The sequence below is a fragment of the Rhinopithecus bieti genome, unplaced genomic scaffold (assembly GCF_001698545.2).
Source record: "Rhinopithecus bieti isolate Rb0 unplaced genomic scaffold, ASM169854v2 scaffold_30918, whole genome shotgun sequence".
Taxonomy (NCBI): Eukaryota; Metazoa; Chordata; class Mammalia; order Primates; family Cercopithecidae; genus Rhinopithecus; species Rhinopithecus bieti.
Window position 1 is genome coordinate 1,701,181 of NW_016813589.1, and position 19,792 is coordinate 1,720,972.

Consider the following 19,792-nt stretch of genomic DNA (forward strand, 5'->3'; position numbering starts at 1 on the left):
AAAATAACCTTACATTTACATTGTTTAATTTGTTAGACATAGTCTCATCTCCCAAAAATGACAACTGCAAACATCTTCCTGCAATTTCATTCTGAAATTTTCACAGAATAATTTTTAATTTTTGTTTGTTTGTTTTTGTTCTGAGACAGAGTCTCACACTGTCGCCCAGGCTGGAGTGCAGTGGCGCAATCTTGGCTCACTGCAACCTCTACCTCCCCAGTTCAAGCGATTCTCCTGCCTCAGCCTCCTGAGTAGCTGGGATTACAGGCACAAGCCACCACACCCAGCTAATATTTTGTATTTTTAGTAGAGACGGGGTTTCACCATGTGTGTCAGGCTGGTCTTCAACCCCTGACCTCATGATTCACCTATCTCAGCCTCCCAAAGTGCTGGGATTACAGATTAAGGTTTTTAATAAAAATGTATAGAAAGTTTGAAAATAGCAAAATAAAATTCACCAAAAAATAACAATCACATTTTGTGCTATCTCCTTACAGTCCCAACTTTGCCTATGTTTGTTATTTTGTTTTTTTACATCGTAAGTTGATTCTTCATATATTCAATTTTTCCATTCTAATTATCACAGGAACATGCACAGTCGAGGAAAGCTTGCTGATAAATTTATTAGTACTTACAGTGCCTAGTAAGTTTAGCCAGCACCTTTTATTGTCTAAAGTTTGTCTGAATTAAGGGATGAAGTATATGGCTGAAGAAAGATCTTCCCTGGTACTTGTTAAGGAAAATCTAGGGACGCTTGAAGTCCTCACTCTGCCTCCAGCCTGCAGAATCTACTGAATAATGTCTCATTCCACTAGATTCCAGCTCACCTCTCAGCTAGTAGATGTGTTGTTGTTGTTTTGAATTTTTTTTAAAGAAGGCTAAAGAGGATTTTTTCTTTTTCTGAGCCCTGACACTAAAATATGTTTGCTATTGCTTTTATATATGAAAGATGAGTTCAAAGTAAATTTTCCAAATGAACACAGGCTAATTTTCATTTCATTCAAGGTAACATGTTTTTTTTTAAGCAGTTACAGTGATGTTTTTTATTTGTTTACTTTTTTATTACAAACACAAATTCCAGTTTTAAAATCTAGGCAACTTTATATTGGGACATAAAAGGTAAATAGAGAAACCATCTCGGTGAGTGAGTTAGATCTAAGCTTCTCTGGGCTTCAGCAAATTGGGTGCTTTTATGGTAACCAAAAAAATGTATGGTAACCAAAACTTTTCTAAGTTTGTTATCATCTGTTCTCACCCTTTTTCTCTGGAATGTCACTGAATGCATTCCAGCTTGAAAGTTGCTGGAACTAAGATGTGGTCACTTGTAGGTGCAGACTATAAAGGGGTCTGATTTCCTGAAATGAAAATACCTGTACCACAAAGTCATTCTCAGATGAAGATGGCAAAAAGCCTAGTATTGATAGAGGAAATAATAAATTCAGGCCATAACAATTAGTAAAGCTAAAATTTAGTCATTTTCCGATGGGACTGTTAGTACATATGAAGAGATATAACCCTTAGCGGGAGGGAGAAGCAGCCATCAACTCTGGCCACGGTGGGAGGGCTCATGTTCCCCCAACTTGGCTGCATGGATGAGCTGTGGTGCATTGCTAAGGCCTTCCCTGAAGTGGTCATGTCAGTGGCAGCATCTTTGCTAGAAATGGAAGGAAAATAAATTGATGTGCTTCGGTGGTCAGGAAATAAAGGGTCCTGTGATCCAAGGAAAATTCTCCAATAAAGGCCATCAGCAGCGGTAAAATAACATACCTAACTATAGATTTGGTTTTCCATGCTGGGTTTATGCAGTTGTTTGTGGTGTTGGTTTCCTTACTCCTTTAGTGTCAAAACACCACAGAACTAAGGTGGAAGTCAAAGGAAGACTGTCAAGGGCCTAGGTGTAAAGGAGGGCAGCTATTGAGATGGCCATGACTGGACTAGCTCTTGCAAGTCATCTCTCTAGTATTGGGTCTAATCATTCGTCCTCAATGGACGAGATGATTTATTCTTACAGTTTACCCAGCTCTTATCTCCCTAAGCATGTTAAAATATTTTCCAAGAGTTAGAGTGCCAGGAAATCAAAGCCTAAAGTTCCAGGTACTAAGGGAAAAACCCTTTTAGAGTTTATGTGAGAATGTCCCTCTCAATAACAAGGGCTGACCCATAGATTCTGAGCACCCTCCCTTGGCCGGTGCTCAAAGAACAAGGGCCAAGTTTCAATTTCTAAAATCTTTTTATTTCAGCTGAGTAGAACATTCATTTCACTTATCGTTCCGTTGGTTCCTGTTTGGCTTTTACAGTCCTCCCTTCCTGGCCCTTTTCTAATTCAGCTTTCGCCTACTTCCGGCTCCTTCCCAAAGATCCTTTGGGTTGGGAGAAACCACTTTCTGCTTCCTGCAGCAAGAATGTAAGTCACTTATCTAGCTCAAGCACAAGGTCTCAGGGTCGAGGTAACTTATATTAACTTTCTTTCCCAGGTTCCTGAGGAAGGAGGCACAGATAGTACTATCTTCTTAGTGCATGAGTCCAGGGAACAGTGTGAGAGAGAGCTGATAAAAGGGAGAAAAGGGGAGTTGATAACTAGAAAAGAGTGGGGTCAGATATCTGTTTTGTTCATTTATTTATTGATCAGTTTCCTTGTCCAGATTTTAAATTGTGTGGGGGTGGGTAGAATGATTCTCACCCTAGACCAAGTACTTTCATTGGTATATTTTTCTAGTAATTGTTTAAGACCTTGTTTCTTTCCTGTTGATAATCATTCCAAGCTTTCCTAATTAAAGTATACCTGTTCCTGTCACTGCAGTTGGCTCTGAAAACCCACCATTAACAGTAATTCGCAAATTTGTATACCTGTTGGACCAAAGTGATTTGGATTTCCAGGAGGAACTAGAGGTTGCACGATTAAGGGAAGAAGTAGTGACCAAGATCAGGGCCAATCAACAGCTGGAAAAAGACCTGAACCTGATGGACATCAAGATTGGACTCCTGGTGAAGAACAGGATCACACTAGAGGTCAGTGGGGTTTTTGGGACTGTCAGCTCCCAGAAGAGGGAAGATGCCTACATACAGTCAAGAGTCACTTAATGACAGGGATACGTTCTCAGAAATGTAGCATTAGGTGATTTCATCCTGATGCAAACATCATAGAACACTTACCTAAACACAGATGGTAGAGTCTACTACACACCTAGGCTATATGATAGAGCCTACTGCTCCTGGGCTACACACCTGTACAGCTTGTGACTGTACTAATACTGCAGGCAATTGTAACACAAAGGTAAGTATTTGTGTGTCTAAACATAGCTCAACATAGAAAAAATACAGTGAAAATATTGTACTATAATCTTATAGAACTAATGTCTTATATGAGGTCTACTGTTGACTGAAACATGTTGTTTGTGATTATATATGTGCATGATACTTTGGTCTAGCTAAGTTCATTTGGAATCTACGATAAGTTTTATCGTTTTATTATAAATTAGTGGTTCTCTAGTCTGTAAAATTTTATGCCTCCCCATTTATAACATTTTGTAAGGCTTCCTTATTCTGAAATGAAATCTATGTGATAAAATGTACTGATGTATATACCTTCAGAATAAGACTAGGGCCTTTATATGAATACAAAAGAGAAAATTAAAGAGTAATTGTTAATAAAAGCACACATTTTATTGAGAAAATGTATATGCCTGATGACATTGGAAGACATGATACAGTTACCAGGGGTGTGGACCTCTTCACAGAACAGCTACAGATTGTGAGGGCTTCAGTGGCAACTGATGTGAAGAAGTGGTAGAGCTGGCAGGACCTCATTTTCCCAAATGGAGAACAACTATTTGTAAAGTTCAGCATTAGCCAAGTGTAGTCTCCACCCAGTTTACACAGCAGTTGCAATTCTAGAAAATCCTAGATTTTGTGTGGAGAAAATATATTACACATCTACGTAAAACAATTAGATTCTAGGCTTAGATAATTACAAACAGAATCTTGACCTACATAAATGACCAGTAAGACATTCAAAAGTTCTGTCATGGAAGGTGTAGGGCAATTATTTACACAGGACCATCCCACAAATCGCCAGATCGCAGAGCACCTCTCATCCCCAATCCCTGCTCTCTATAAAGCAGGAGTGCCCTTCAATTGTTAAGATATTAAAAAACATCCCCACGTATTTCCAAAATATGTACAGAGTCACACTGCCCCCATTGATAACTTCTAAATAAATCACGGTGTGACTTCACATCTGTGTGAAACCTGCCAATATCAGGGCTCAAAAAAAAGTGTAAAAGCGTCATTTTACCCAAGAACAGATGCCTAGGATAAGACCTCTCTCCCGTCCCTGTTCCCTTCCTATGTGCCACATCAGTTTTCAGAAAACTGATAGGTCGAAGAGGGAAACTGACCTTCTGGAAACTCTGAGAAGGATACAGTGGCTCATAGGTGGAGCTCCAGTGGCCAACAACCAAGCAAGTGTTCTGGAGAGCTGGGAGATGAGCAGCCACAGGAGGCTGCCAGTTACGTGGGCATGTGAATGCCCCAGGCTGGTCCTCCAGACCTCATAAAGACACCAGGGCAATTGTGGAGGAGAAAATAAGAAAAACATCATTTTATAAACACAAGTGATCGTCTCTTCTTAATATTCAGGAATAAAACTACTTTTATTATTTTATCCAGAAAACAATAGTACTTTTAAAAAATAATGTATTTGTATTGTTTGACATACATGAGAACTTTTAAAGTGTAATATATTCCAGAAGGTTTTTTAGAGAATGCTTTTTATAGCCTTAAACTGCTGTTTCACCCTATCGCCATAAAATCATAAACAGGAAATGTCTTGCCTTTTAAAATAAAGGCTTAGTTGCACATCAGTACATAGTTTAAATAATATGTATCTTTTGGAAACACAATCATGGCAAGTTATCAGATTTTCATGAATGCTTGAGTTTTGTGGGGGGGTTTTTAAAGCCACTTATCACTAATAGATAACATTGTGAAGTTTTTCAACATATTTGCAAACACCAAATATGTATCCAACATTTTTTAGTGATTAAACTAATGATTATTAAATATGCAGCTGTTAGCCTTATCATTGACAGAACGTTTGTAGTGATACAAGAACAGAGCAGTTGAAGCTTTATTTATAGTAGTGAAAAAGTGGGAAACGACCTGAAGGCCAAAACAATAGAGGATGATATAATTAGTTTAATGTAGATGTTGTATAACCACTAAAAATAATGGTTTTGATACTTTTAAAGCAGGAGGAAAGGTTTGTGATTTAGTAGAGGAGAAAATAGTACCTAAGGTAGTATGATTTCTTATATTATCAAAAAATAATAATAAGCCAGACGGAGAAAGAAGTTAAGTGATTTTCTTTGTGTGATAGTTAAGTTTATCTTCTCCCCTCCTCCCCACACCTTTTATTTTAACAATGAGTGTGTGTTTAGTGAGGAAAGAGAGATTGTAAAGGGAAATGGCTTTGTTCTTACAGAACAATGCTAACTCTTGCTAGTAACCTTAACATTTTTTATAGTTCTTTTAAAATCAGCATTCCTTAAAACCTCAAAATCTGTAGGTTAGTGAAGTGACTAACATTGATTTTAGGCAAAAAGAATAGTTTGGAGAAAGAAGACAAAGCAACTGAAATAGAGGTTTCCTGGAGGCACAGGAGCCAAAAAAAAAAAAAACGAAAAAACTATAGGTCAACCTAGCTGGAAGGAAAGCCTAAATTAAGAGACTAAAGCTAATCTAAAACTAGCACTAAAATTCCCATTCATAAGTGTGATGTATCATCTAGGAGCCCAGATTTGCAGGCCAGTACTACCTGAAACTCAGGATTGAGATTTGTAACTATTAATGCTTAATTATGCTACTTCACTGCTTATATTAACATGTGACCTTGAGCATGTTTCTTAACCTCTCTGTGAGTGTGTTTTCTTCCTTGGAAAATGTACTAGGTGATTTACATATATTTTTAATCTTCACAGCAACTCACTAAAATTGCTGTTATTATAGTCACTCTATAGATGAGGAAACTGAAGCTTAGGTTAACCTGTGCAAGTTTACCAAGCTAATTATACTCTGCAGATATCCATATCTTTACGACGCCCAAGCCCAAGCCCTTCATACTAGCCCACACTTTCTACAAAAAATGTTTATGTCATAGCGTACTACCGGCCTGCAGATATCCCCTTATCAGGAAAAGGGGAAAGGTGGTGGGAAAAGGGCAGTATTGAGATGTGGGACTATCATGAACAAGCCAAATACAGTTCCTCTTTCAAACCACGGTATTCCTCCAGTGTTTGATATTGATTAAGAATCAGGAAAAGTGAGTTGCAATGAATAAAAAGTAACCGCTCTGTTTGTTATCCTTGTCTAGGTTGGCTCTTGTGTCCATTTTCAAGCTTCCCAAAGCAAACCTCCACTCACCCAAGCACATTCATGAGCAAGTCAGAACCTCACAGGGAGAAGGCAGAGGGGCTATCCTGGTTGCTGTACCCGGCTCTGCCCTTGGAGCTCCAGCAGACAGGCGCTGTTCCATTGGCACAGCCACCGGCCTGCCCTCTCTTCCCCTTTCTGGGTTCAGCATTGCCTCTGCTGCTTCCCTCCCTCCATTCCTCTCCCTGTCCTGCCTTCACCAACTCTCTCTGTTTTTAATGCAGAGGAGTTTAGATCTGCCCCAGATCTTGCTCACCACCCCTATCCTCTCTTCTGTATATGGCAAAAACCATTAACCAGAAGATGAAGTCTGCAACAAAACAAAAAGCCCCTAGTTTCTAGAGTGACCTCCACTGAAAACACTTGGGAGGGAAAAGGGGGGGATTCTAGGTAACAAGACTTGTTTTCCTGCCATATATTTAAAATCAAGGTAATAGATTTATTCTGTGTATTTGAGGGAGTTGAATGATTTAACATCGCCAGCTATCTGAAGAGGAAAAATGTGGATTAACTGGCACTATAAGCCACATTTACTCTAGTGATGTCTTAGGACTTCTTATAGATAAGGATTATCAGACAGCCACCTGCCTAGATTCCCCCTTGACCTCTATCTGGTGGTAACTACAATTCCTTTCATTGAACTGAATACACTTTATATATTGGTAAAACAAGGGGGAAATGTTGCTTTTTAAAAAATGTTATGGGAATGTAAATCAACTCCCCCTCCCCTTTCCCTATAAAAGCAACTGGGGTGACAGAAGTAAGTGGGTAAGTCAAGGCTGCCTCTCTCTGAGCTGAGAATGAGAAAGAATAAAATCATGGACCTGGAAGGCAATGGATGTAGCCACATGGAACTGTCTTATTCGAGAGCTTCCTAGAGCTCTGGACCCCAGCTTCTCAATAGGCTGACCCCAGCCATGGGAGAATGGGGTGCCAGGAAGTAAACATATTTAGAGCTTACCCTTTAGACAAGACCTGACGGTGGTTCTTATCCCCAGTGGCAATTGGAAATGAGGGCGGGCACATGTCGGCTGTGAAAATGACTAGGGGTCCCTGCTGGTATTTGGTGGGAAGGAGCCAGAGTGACAGATGCCAGTAGTGCATGCAGAGCAAAACGCTGTTGTCCACACTGACCATAGTGCCCCTCTAAGGATACTGGCCCAGCATTCCTGATGTGCAAGTAGAGTCCTCATGTAGAGGTCCAGCTAAGAGCTCAGTCAAAAATCTGGAAGAAGTTTTAGGAAAAGCAACTTTCTTACCACTTACTCTGGGACAGTGAACTAATGCCAAGTGACAGGGGAGGTGTTCTAGAACAGCGACTTTCGAATATGAGTCATGTGCCATTAGGGTCATTAAATCATTTTAGTGTGTCACAATGAGTAATCTTTAAAAGTGGAATAGAATAAAAGCAAATAGAAAATATCAGCATGCACCATTAGTAAGAGAGAGGGTGTATGTGTGTTCACCAATAAAAGATGGAAAATGTATTTCTTACTGTGGGTCTCAGACTTCCAAGTAGCTAGTACCACAGGCATAAGCCACCACACCTGGCTTATTTTTAAAATTGGTTTGTGCAGATGGGGTCTTGCTCTGTTACCCAGGTTGATCTCAAACTCCTGGCCTGAAGCCATCCTCCCATCTTGGCCTTCCAAAGTGCTGGGATCACAGGCATGAGCCACCACACTTGGCCCACTTCCAAGTTTTCTTCCAAAGCTTCCTGGCTTGTCTAAGGCTTCATAGAATTGAAGAAAGTTAGGACCTTGCTTTGGATTAGGCTTTGGCTTAAAGGAATATTATGCTGGTTTAATCTTCTATCCATACCACTCAAACTTTCTCCATATCAGCAATAGGGCCATTTTGGTTTTTTTAATCTTTCATGTTTTCACTGAAGTAGCATTTTTTATTTCTTTCAAGAAATTTTTCTTTGCATTCATAACTTGGCTGTTTGGTGCAAGAGGCCTAGCTTTAGGCCTAGCCTATCTTTTGATATAATCTTTTGATATAACTTCTTCACTAAGCTTAATCATTTCTAGCTTTTCATTTAAAGTGAAAGATGTGTAAATTTCACTTGAACACTTCAAGGCCATCGTATGGTTATTAATTAACCTAATTTTAATATCGTCCTGTCTCAGGGAATAGGGCGCCCAAGGAGAGAAGAGAAAAAGGAAAGTTGGTGAAGCAGTCAGAACTGCTGCTTAAGTTATATGGGCATGGTTTGTGGTACCCTAAAACAATTAGAATAGTAACATCAAAGATCCCTGATAGGCCGGGTGCTCACGCCTGTAATCCCAGCACTTTGGAAGGCAGAGGCAGGTGGATCAAGAAGGCAGGAGATCGAGACCAGCCTGGTCAACATGGTGAAACCCCATCTCTACTAAAAATACAAAAATTAGCCAGGCGTGGTGGCAGGTGCCTGTAATCCCAGCTACTCGGGAGGCTGAGGGAGGAGAATCGCTTGAACCTGGCAGGCGGAGGTTGCAGTGTGCTGAGGTTGCACCACTGCACTCCAGCCTGGGTGACAGAGAGAGACTCCATTTCAAAAAAAAAAAAAGGATCACTGATAACAGCGCCCCATAACAGATAGTATAATAATGAAAAAGCTCTATGTATTACAAGAATTATCAAAATGTGACACAGAGACACAAAGTAAGTACATGCTATTGGAAAAAATGGTGACAACAGGCATGTTCAATGCAGGGTTGCACAAATCTTCAATTTGCAAAAAAAAAAAAATGCAATATCTGTGAAGCACAATAAAGCAATGCACAATACAATGAGGTATGCCTGTATTTCCAATTACGTGTGTTTCAGTCCTGTATGTGAAGGGAGGAGGAAAAGAGTACAAGAATTAAAAAGCAGTAATCTCATCAAATTTTTTACAGGATGTAATTTCACACAGTAAAAAGCTGAATAAGAAAAAAGGAGGAGAAATGGAAATACTGAATAACACCGACAACCAAGGAATAAAAAGTTTGAGTAAGGAGAGGAGAAAAACACTAGAAACATATCAGCAACTGTTTTACCTTTTACAGGTGAGAGCAATTTATCTTTCACTCTGAGTTTGGGAGTACTACTATGTTACATGTCTGTGGCTTACAGGGAGTCTTTTATCATGCTTCAGCTATAATAGCATACCTGTTTTGAGTATCTACTAAGTACCAAGGCTATTGTTGGTGCTTTACATACATTCTCTCATTTAATTCTTACCATAACCCTGGGAGCCGCGAGATAATGAGTACTATAGTTATTCCTGCATTACAGATGAGAAAACTGAGACACAGTCAGTAAATGATAAAGCAGGGGTTTTGAAATGCAGGCAGTTTGGCTTCAGAGCCCATGCTCTTCACAATATTATACTGCGGTTACCTGCAGAAACAATATAAATCTGATAATAACCAAACAAAAACAGGTACAGTCATCCATGAAAAAGTTAAAATAACTGTATGTGAAAAACAGATATTTACCAGAACCAGTCTCCCCTTCTGTGGGGGAAAGAGCCAGAGGGTTTGGGATTTCAAAACAGTATTTCTTTTTTCTTTTATTATTTTCATGGCGTTACTGTGATCTAAATGAATAGTAATTTTCCATTGCTTCCTGAGTGATGGTGAGAACTAATAAGTTTGACTGGTTATGGTTGGACTTTGATGAATCACTTATTGTTTTGTTTGACCATTGATTCAGCCTGTCAGGCCTACTAGCACATACAACTAGTCACAAAGGAAACTGCATGATAGCGGTAGAAATAAACAAGCATCCTCTTCAGCAGGAAAAGTTTCCCCAAAGAGGTGGATCCATAGTTCTCCCTTGGAAGAGTCAGATGTCTCTCAGAGTGGGGCCACTGTTGGAATTCCTTCAAAGCCTGGAGACGCTTAGATCTTTCTTTGAAGATGTCACTGTCTGTAGATGTATAGAGAGCACATTACACAAACCATAAATAAGAGGTGTGGCGAATCTCATGGAGAAACACGATGTTAATTTTGGTAGGTTTGAAATTTCTCTACTTAGAATAAGAGATTGGAGAACATCTTCAAACATATGAACATCTTCACACAAGTGGCCACCACATGGCGGTACAGAAGGAAAAGGTTAACAGTACTTAGAATTGTCTGTGGAACCCACTGTTTCACGCCAGCAAACTTAGAAAGAAAGTGGGCTCACTTTAAGCAGGAAAGGATGTTGGTCTGCCTAATTTAGTAGTCAACTACCAGTTTGAAAGTTAATCTTAGGCACTTATCATTTTTTATATCCATGAAATTTCAAGCATATTGAAGATTCTGTAGAATTTAGTTTTCTCAATTTGACAGAATTTGTCATAAGTCAAAATCTAGTCATTGACCTAAGACTTGCATTCTTTATTATATAACTGGAGGCATTTGGGAAGAAGAAAAAGCACAGGAGCATGTTTAGAATAATCCCACCAAACTTTATCCACAAACAATCCAAAATGTACAACCGAAGAGTGCAGCCATTCAGTTGTATCAAGTGAAATCCCTGTTGAAATCATATATTTTTCTTCTCCTTCTCTTCTTTTGAGACATTAGCCCATTATCACTGAAGAAATTATAGAAAAGCAAATGGCCTGGATTCCTTCAGCCCGCAGGTTACACTTTAGCAAGACTTCTTTTTTTGTAGAGATAAGGTCTATCTTGCCCAGGCAGGAGTGCAGGGGAGCAACCACAGCTCTCTGCAGCCTTCATCTCCTGGGCTCAAGCAATCCTCCCACCTTGGCCTCCTGAGTAGCTGGGACTACAGACATATGCCACAATGGCTGGCTAATTTTTTCGTGTTTTTTGTAGAGACAGGGTTTTTCCATGTTGCCCAGGCTGATCTCAAACACCTAAGCTCAAGTGATCCACCCACCTCAGCCTCTTAAAGCACTAGGATTCCAGGCATGAGACACCACACCTGACATAGCAAAAATTCTTAACCAAAGCCACAGGTCAGCTAGTATATAGGTTTTTGGGGGATTTGTCTCTTCAGTGTGAAACTAAATTTAAAAATTTTAGGTAACCTTAGGAGGAATGGTGAGTAGGCATCTTTATTTAGTCCTAGAATAAGTTTCCTTTCTCCTAATTCCTATATACTTCACATTGAAAAAGAGTCACTACAGAGCTGTCAAGAAAAAGTACTGAGCTGCTTATTTATAAAATTTCAACCAATCATTATGAACTTAAAAGTAAACCTAAGTGGTAAAGTAAACCAGAATTTGAGGTTTCTTAAAAGCTGCCCAACCTGCTTGAGTATATTAGATGAATCCTAGTTTTCAAGTATAGAAAAATTTTCTTCTCTTGTCAGAAAGAAGATGAAGATTAGGAGTATTAAATTTCTCTTTGAACATACTTTCCTCTGTAACCTGAATACTGTTGTTCTCTTTGAACTTCTACCTGGTAGGTGTAGCTGCTGGAGAAAAGCCACATCACCATGAAGGCTGGTTCTGTATCCAACGGGTCCATCCTCATCAGAACCCGCAGGGTTCCACGTCCATTTTAAGTTCTTTGTTATTTTTTGCTCATGGTCTTCTGGCACTTCCCTTATCAACTGTCCTGACCTTCACCCCTCTCTTCAACCTCCCTACCTCACTCCCCCTTCTCACTCTGTGTAGAACATTGTGGCCATTTTGCTGTTTCCTCATTGTACATGTATTCTTTTCTTGTTCTTTCCAGTCTGGCAAGATAGTATGCATTTCCTTCTACTCATCCATCAATCCTTCTAGGCCAGTCTATATAGCTGGGCCCTTAGTCCACTTTTTTTTTTTTTTTTTTTTTTTTTTTTTAAGATGCAGAGTTTGTGTTGTCTAGGCCGAAATACAGTGGTATGATCACAGCTCACTGCAGCCTTGAAATACTGGGCTCAAATGATCCTCCCAACCTCAGCCTCTTGAGTAGCAAGGACTACATGCATGCACCACCACGCCTGGCTAATTTATTTTTACTTTTTTCTAGAGACAGGGCCTGTCCATGTTGCCCAGGCTTGTCTCGAACTCCTGGGCTCAAGCTATCCTTCTGCCTCTCTCTCTCAAACCGCTGGAATTGTAGGTGCGAGCCACCATGCCCAAGCTTTGCCAGTGTCTTTGGACACCAGATTCTGTTGGCTACCCACCCTGTCTTCTGCGTCTGTACAATAAATATTAATATGTGGCTCAAAAAGGTCAACAGTGAAAAGTAGATATAATATGTTAAGTGTATCATATAGTGTGTATCATTTAAATCCTGTCATAATTTTCTACTATAGCTTCCTATAGTATGATATGAATAATATTAAGTAATTAATATTTGATATTAATATTTTTAAATATTAATATATGGTAGGAAGCTAAAGTAGAAAGTTATATAATATCAGTCTAAAGGAAACTATAGTAGAAAGTTATACTATATACTAATAGCATAGAGATGAGTACCTGGCACATAAAAATTATTTTATATACTCATCTATATGCTTTTAGTGACATTAAGTCGTTGAAGACAGGGAATCAGATATTGCTTTGTGCTTTAATAATATATTAACTTATTGTTTTGTGGGATTTTTTTGTTTTCTTTTTCCTTCTTTCCTTCTAGACCAACCCTTTATACTTGGCTAAGCTGATTTTCCAGATGCCACAGAACAAGTCCACTAAATTTATGGATACTGTTATTTTCACACTATATAATTATGCCTCTAATCAGCGAGAAGAATATCTACTTCTCAAGCTTTTTAAAACTGCTCTGGAGGAAGAAATAAAGTATGTATACAAATATGTATGTAAAAATACCAATGAATAGATCCTTTTGTTAGTGGTGGCTGTCTTTGGTTTACTAAAATTATTTTTCAATTCATGCAAGTTATTCCCACATATTAAAATATATCAAGTTTCTTGAGAATACTTCTATATCATTAGAGCTATATTCAAGTACTATTTTCTCCCACCAATGATACTTTCTGTAGTGTTAAATTAACTTTTGATTTTGTATGTCTATAACAACTGAAAATCAGTAGTATATTGAAAGTCAGTGAAAACATTTAACTTAATTAAAATTCTGAGTAGTAAGGCCATTAATGGGTGAGAATGCAGAGTGCAATCTCTGCCTAAATAGTCTTCCCTTCTTACTAGAACTTAAACTACTTTTGCTAAATTATTTTCTGACTCAGTTAATGTAAAAATTGTACAGGTAGCTATAATGAGTGGACTGAGAAACATGCATGAGAAATGTCCTTAGCTCAGGTGGCCTTCGTAACTTGTGGAAACCTTAAGTCATACTAGTTCCTATTGGTTTTGGGAGCACGGGAGCCAGGCACCTCTGCCCTCCAGGTTCTGTAAGCCCATGAGAAATGTGATTCATCAGCAATAGGAATGCTATGCAGTGGAATGTGGTAAGTACTAATTGAAGGACGTGTCTAAATGAAGGACATGCACAATGTATCAGGTTAGAGGATAGGAGGAAAGATTCCAGCCAGGTTGACTAGTAAAGATTTTGTAGAAGAGGAGGTGCTTGACCCAAAACCTTGAGGAATAGCTGCAATTTGTATGAGAAGAGATAGAAAAGGGAAACAAGGCACAATGGTGGTGGAAACGGCATGGGCATAGGTCCCAGAAGGAAAGTAAATTAGTCTAGCCAGAATGTGACTTAATTACTAACTACCAGGAGATGAATCCTGAAAGATAGGGTAGGGCCAGGTTGTGGCAGACTCTGAGTAAAGGCCCAGCTGTTAAGGCTCTATTTGCTTTTTGGGGATCTGTGAAATCTTTATTTATTTATTTATTTTCTTCCTCTTCCTCTTCCTCCTCTTCTTCTTCTTTCTTCTTCTTCTTCTTTCTTCTCCTTCTCCTTCTTCTTCCTTCTCCTCCTTCTTCCTCCTCCTTCTTCCTCCTCCTCCTTCTTTTTTTTTTTTTTTTTTTTTTCTTCTTCTTTCCCCCCCCCCCCCCCCCCCCCCCTTTTTTTTTTTTTTTTTTTTTTTTTTTTTTTTTTTGAAGACAAAGTCTCACTCTGTCGCCCCGGCTGGAGTGCAATGCTATGATCTCAGTTCACTTCAACCTCCGCCTCCTGGGTTCATGCCATTCTCCTGCCTCCGCCTCCTGAGTAGCTGGGACTACAGGCACCCGCCACCACGCCCAGCTAATTTTTGTATTTTTAGTAGAGAAGAGGTTTCACCATGTTGGCCAGGCTGATCGCAAACTCCTGACTTCAGGGGGATAGGTCCCAGAGAGATGACGGGTGAAGCTGTGCATGCACATGAGGTCTGAGGGGAGAACGTGGGTTTTGGCTGGACTCTGGTAGACCAGTTATTCTTTTGTTTGGGCATTGATTCACCCTCATTCACCTTACAAGCACCTACAGTTAGTCAAAAAATAAACAAAAATAGCATTTAAAGGTGGGAAGAGGAGCCAGCAAAGGAAATAAAAAGGAATGACTGGATAAGATAAGAACCAGGCACTGTCAGGCTCTAAAGGGGGAGGAGGTGCAAGAGAGAGAAAGTGGTCGAGAGGGAGAAGAGAAAGGTAAGGAAGACAGGAGAGAGGCCCAAAGAATCAGCAACCATAAATCAAGAAAAGCTCTCTCAGCCATCTGATGTGTCTAGAAGCTGTATTGCAGCTTTGAGTGGGATTTGAAAAAGTGAAAACAGTTCATTCAATCAAGAAAGTTGTTTTTGAAATTTGATAACTACAGGGGCATGATACTTGTACAGTGTCACCCAGTATTGTTAGTCCTGGTCCATTTTCAGCTCATACCTGCCTTCTAGATTGAAATTGAGGCTGTGGCTTTATTTTCAGATCCTCAAATTGCTCATCTAAGAAACATACACCTTATAGACTGGGAACAGTGGCTCATGCCTGTAATCCCAGCACTTTGGGAGACCAAGGCGGGTAGATCATTTGAGGTCAGAGTTGGGACCAGCCTGGCCAACAATGGTGAAACTCCATGTCTCTGAAGATACAAAAATTAGCTGGGCATGGTGGCGCGTGCCTGTAATCCCAGCTACTCAGGAGGTTGAGACAGGAGAATCGCTTGAACCCTGGAGGAGGAGGTTGCAGTGAGCCAAGATCACGCCACTGCACTCCAGCCTGGACAATAGAGTGAGACTCTGTCTCAAAAAGAAAAAAAGAAATATACACCTTATAAATGATTGTTTGTTTTTGAAACACACCAACTTAGATTTTCATAAAGAAAAGTATAATTCCATGAAGTCCTTGCCTTCCAGAGGGAGGATACGTTGTTTAAAACTGTATCCAGGCCCAGTGCCGTGGCTCATGTCTGCATTTCCAGCACGTTGGGAGGCCAAGGCAGGCGGATCACCTGAGATCAGGAGTTCGAGACCAGCCTGGCCAACATGGTGAAACCCCATCTTAAAGTACAAAAATTAGCCCCAGGCATATGGTGGCACACACCTGTAGTCCCAGCTACTCAGGAGGCTGAGGCAGGAGAATTGCTTGAACCTGGGAAGTGGAGGTTGCAGTGAACCAAGATCACACCACTGCACTCTAGCCTGGGTGACAGAGCAAGACTGTCTCAAAAAAAAAAAAAAAAAAAAAAACTGTATCCATAAAAGCAAACCATTTTGTTTTGTCTTGGGATTTTTTAGATCGAAGGTGGACCAGGTACAGGACATAGTTACTGGTAACCCTACAGTCATCAAGATGGTCATCAGCTTCAATAGAGGTGCCCGGGGACAGAACACCCTGCGCCAACTCCTGGCTGCAGTGGTGAAAGAGATCATCGAGGACAAGTCGCTGATTATCAACACGAACCCTGTAGAGGTGTACAAGACTTGGGTGAACCAACTAGAAACACAGACTGGAGAGGCCAGGTAATAGAGTCAGGAAGGTGTTGGTCTTCTGTTGTGTTTTTTGATATTTTCACATGTGTATTTATTTACACCCTTAAACTTTGTTAGGCAAACAGTACATAGTCAATTGTCAATCCAAAATGTTACCTCCCTTTAACATATCCATGCAAATTACATCTTGATACTAAAAGGTATTTTCAGATTTCAGAGCCAGGTGATCCCCAGTGCCACAACTTCCATAATTCTCTCCCTTGTTTGTTTTCTTTGTGTATTTCTAAACCTCGACCTAGAGATGGTGCAGACTCTCTCTTCACCTGATAATACATACTTTCTTTACAGTTACCAATCAAGTAACTTTACTGTGTAAGGTTTAACAATCCAGGTTGGATTGGCTTATTCTGAGTGGTGGTCTGTAGATTTAAGCAATCCTAGCTTCTTGTTTCCTGTAAAAGGATGTCTGTGAAATAAAGTGTACACAGAGAATTTTGTAATTATGTGGCTGGTTGTCACAGTACTATTTGTAATAATAAAAAGTCAGGAAAAGTCAAAATATTTAGCGTTGAGGGATTTGTTAAATAAATGTTGGTATAGCACATAATGGAATAAGTATTTGGAATGGTGGTATAGATATACATTTCTTGGCACAGAAAAAGTTGATGGTATATTTTCCAGTTGGAGTTAGGTGCAATAACCCATTTTTCTGGGAAAAGAATACTCATTGCATACACCACACAGGATCTGTATAGAATGTCTACATACATAAATTGCATTATACTCATCAACACGTGAGGCCCATAGACATACACGCACAGAGGAGGATTTGGACAGTTATGCCCTAAGGTATGAAAATTGGTTGTCTGCTTTGGTATTGTTTTAGATTATATGTGATTTTATTTTTCTGTAATGAACATTTGCTTTTTATAATTAAAAGAAATTTAGCTGAGTCTAAATTACCTGGGTCTGCCTATTATTTTGCCAGAAGAGCCCAGAGGGACAGCCTCAAGTCCTTCCTGCTTCAAGTTGCAGAAGGCACCCTCTGTGAGGGTGGAGCCTCCCCTCATTTACTAAACATTTTGTTACTGGTGTCAGCGGGCAAAGTCCAATTCACTATACAAAGCTTGACTATTGAACCAACTTGGCAGGAAAAATTAATGCGTGTACCTAAGCCTCCAGTTAATTTAAAGCCTTTGTGTTTTCAGCAAGTTGCCTTATGATGTGACCACAGAACAAGCTCTAACATACCCAGAAGTGAAAAATAAACTGGAGGCTTCCATTGAGAACCTGAGAAGGGTCACCGACAAAGTCCTGAATTCTATCATTTCTTCCCTTGATCTATTGCCGTAAGTTGTACTTGCAGCAAGTTTAACATTCTTTCCTGGAAGTTCTTGGAATACGATGTAAAATAAGCCCCTGTAGTGAAGGCAGCAGTTTTCCCTTATACTGTGTTTACTATTTTAAAAGATTGCTACATTTACCTTTTAAATCCTGAGTGTTCTGTAAAGAAGGGGCAATGCTTCAGTAGCAAACACAGCTCAGTTATTATCATCAGTGGAAGTCCTGTGATTCCATTACCATCTCATCTTATGTTTAATTTTTAGAAAAACTCCTCAGCTGAAGTTGACTAGAACAATTGCTGTGTGTTTTTTCCTCACTCCGCCTTTTTTCCATTATTTTCTTTTGTCATCTGTTTTATATGTAGTTATGGATTGAGGTATATAGCGAAAGTACTGAAGAATTCGATCCATGAGAAATTCCCCGATGCAACAGAAGATGAGCTATTAAAGGTAGATTTTCAAGGGTAATCTCACCATAGCTTCTCCTGGGGTTTGAATCAAAATTACCAACATATAACTTTGTAAGATTGTTCCCCATGTGTAATTATTTATAAAAAGCTGCAGGTCTTCTGTTTCTAATGACTCTCAAGATAATTGATTAAGCTGAGGTTAATTTGGAGATCCTAGGCATTATTGAAATTCTTGTATTAGAGCATTTTGGGGGCAATGAGCATTTTTTCATCAAAAACAACTTTGCAAATTATGCTATTAATAATGTGTGATTGTATTCATTGCCTTTACTTAACTCCTTGTTAGGATTTACATCAGAAAATGATCTGCTTTCTCTTGGGAAATGTAGGGAATATATATCTTTAAAAAAAAAAAAACTAAACTAAAACTCTTGAGTTTTCTTTCTTAAAAATGGTCTTGCACTTCTACATCACTCCAGATTGTTGGAAACCTCCTGTACTATCGGTACATGAATCCAGCCATTGTAGCTCCAGATGGCTTTGATATCATCGACATGACAGCTGGAGGTCAGATAAATTCTGACCAAAGGAGAAACTTAGGATCGGTGGCCAAGGTTCTTCAGCACGCAGCCTCCAACAAGCTGTTTGAAGGAGAAAATGAGCATCTCTCATCTATGAACAATTATTTATCAGAGACATATCAGGAATTCAGGTGAGAGGGGCTGTTAGTTTTGGAGAAACATGCAAGAATGGTAGGCAAGAATAATATGTGCTCTGTGCCCAGAGCTAGAGTGGGCATGGAGGACAGGAACCCCAGGTGGTTACAAGAATTGCTTCTACCAACCACTCGGGGAAAGAGGAGAGAGGGAAGTGCAGGCAAGATTGCCTCTGCCTGGTGATCCTATCCTACCCCCACTGCTGCACTCCCATTACACTGAGTCTTTTCTGTGCGTATTATTTCTGCTGCTGACAAAATGGAATGCTTGTTCTTCCTTGTATGCTACAGGCATCTAGTACCTAGAATTTAAAAATCAAAATAGCAGATTTCTGCTTTTTTCAACTTAAGAAGAGAGGAATCATTTTTTAAAAGTTTTCCTATGAGGAAGAACTTGCCTTATCTACATCAAATACGTTTGACCCTTGATCAACACAGGTTTGAACTGCTCCGGTCTATTTATATATGAATTTTTTCAACCAAAGACAGAAAACACAGTATTCGTGGGATGCAAAACCCACATATACAGACAGATGACTTTTCACATACGTGGGTTCCACAAGGCCAATTTCAAACTTGACTATGCACACATTTTGGTGTGTATGGGGGTCCTGGAACCAATCCCCCAAACATACCAAGGGACGACTATAGTAGGAAATGGAATACTTGATTTTGAAAGGTTATGAAAGCCCAGATTTTATATTTGTTGATGATTGTGTATGTGAATATGTTCTGTTCTATTTTCAAGCCTTTCTTAATGACACATTTAAGAAGATTTAATTCTATTGATTTTGTGTTTCTAAATTATATCACTAATCATTAACAAGAAAGGCATGAGTCTTGTAGTCAGATTCACTCCTCCTAGAGCTCTGAGGAAGCACTTTCCTCTTGTCATGTTTGTTCTCATGTCTGCCATTTAATCAACAGGCCATAGAAGTATAGCATCAATTTTGCCTCTTTTAAATCCTCACTTGGAAACTTATTTCCTATTCCTCAGTCTCCCTCTGGGTGAGTGACTTATCTGAAAACAAAGGTAGTTCATGATTATTCATTTCTATTTAGAATTTGTGGCCTTTTGTGAGAAAATTACCCCAAATCCTCTTACTACAGAAAGTGTTGATTTTTCAAGCTGCAATTTTTTCATT

At 39.4% G+C, this 19,792-nt stretch overlaps 1 protein-coding gene across 5 annotated transcripts in view; it reads left to right on the forward strand.

Moving 5' to 3' along the window:
* IQGAP2 (IQ motif containing GTPase activating protein 2) overlaps window positions 1–19,792 on the forward strand; it is a 317,888-nt gene that overhangs the window by 267,837 nt on the left and 30,259 nt on the right. For all 5 annotated transcript variants that reach the window (XM_017848709.1, XM_017848712.1, XM_017848710.1 and 2 more), the window contains 7 exons: window positions 2,801–3,009; window positions 9,312–9,461; window positions 12,984–13,147; window positions 15,985–16,209; window positions 17,388–17,528; window positions 17,888–17,972; window positions 18,412–18,644. In XM_017848709.1, the coding sequence (XP_017704198.1) occupies window positions 2,801–3,009; window positions 9,312–9,461; window positions 12,984–13,147; window positions 15,985–16,209; window positions 17,388–17,528; window positions 17,888–17,972; window positions 18,412–18,644 (1,207 nt within the window). The remainder of the gene's footprint in view (window positions 1–2,800; window positions 3,010–9,311; window positions 9,462–12,983; window positions 13,148–15,984; window positions 16,210–17,387; window positions 17,529–17,887; window positions 17,973–18,411; window positions 18,645–19,792) is intronic.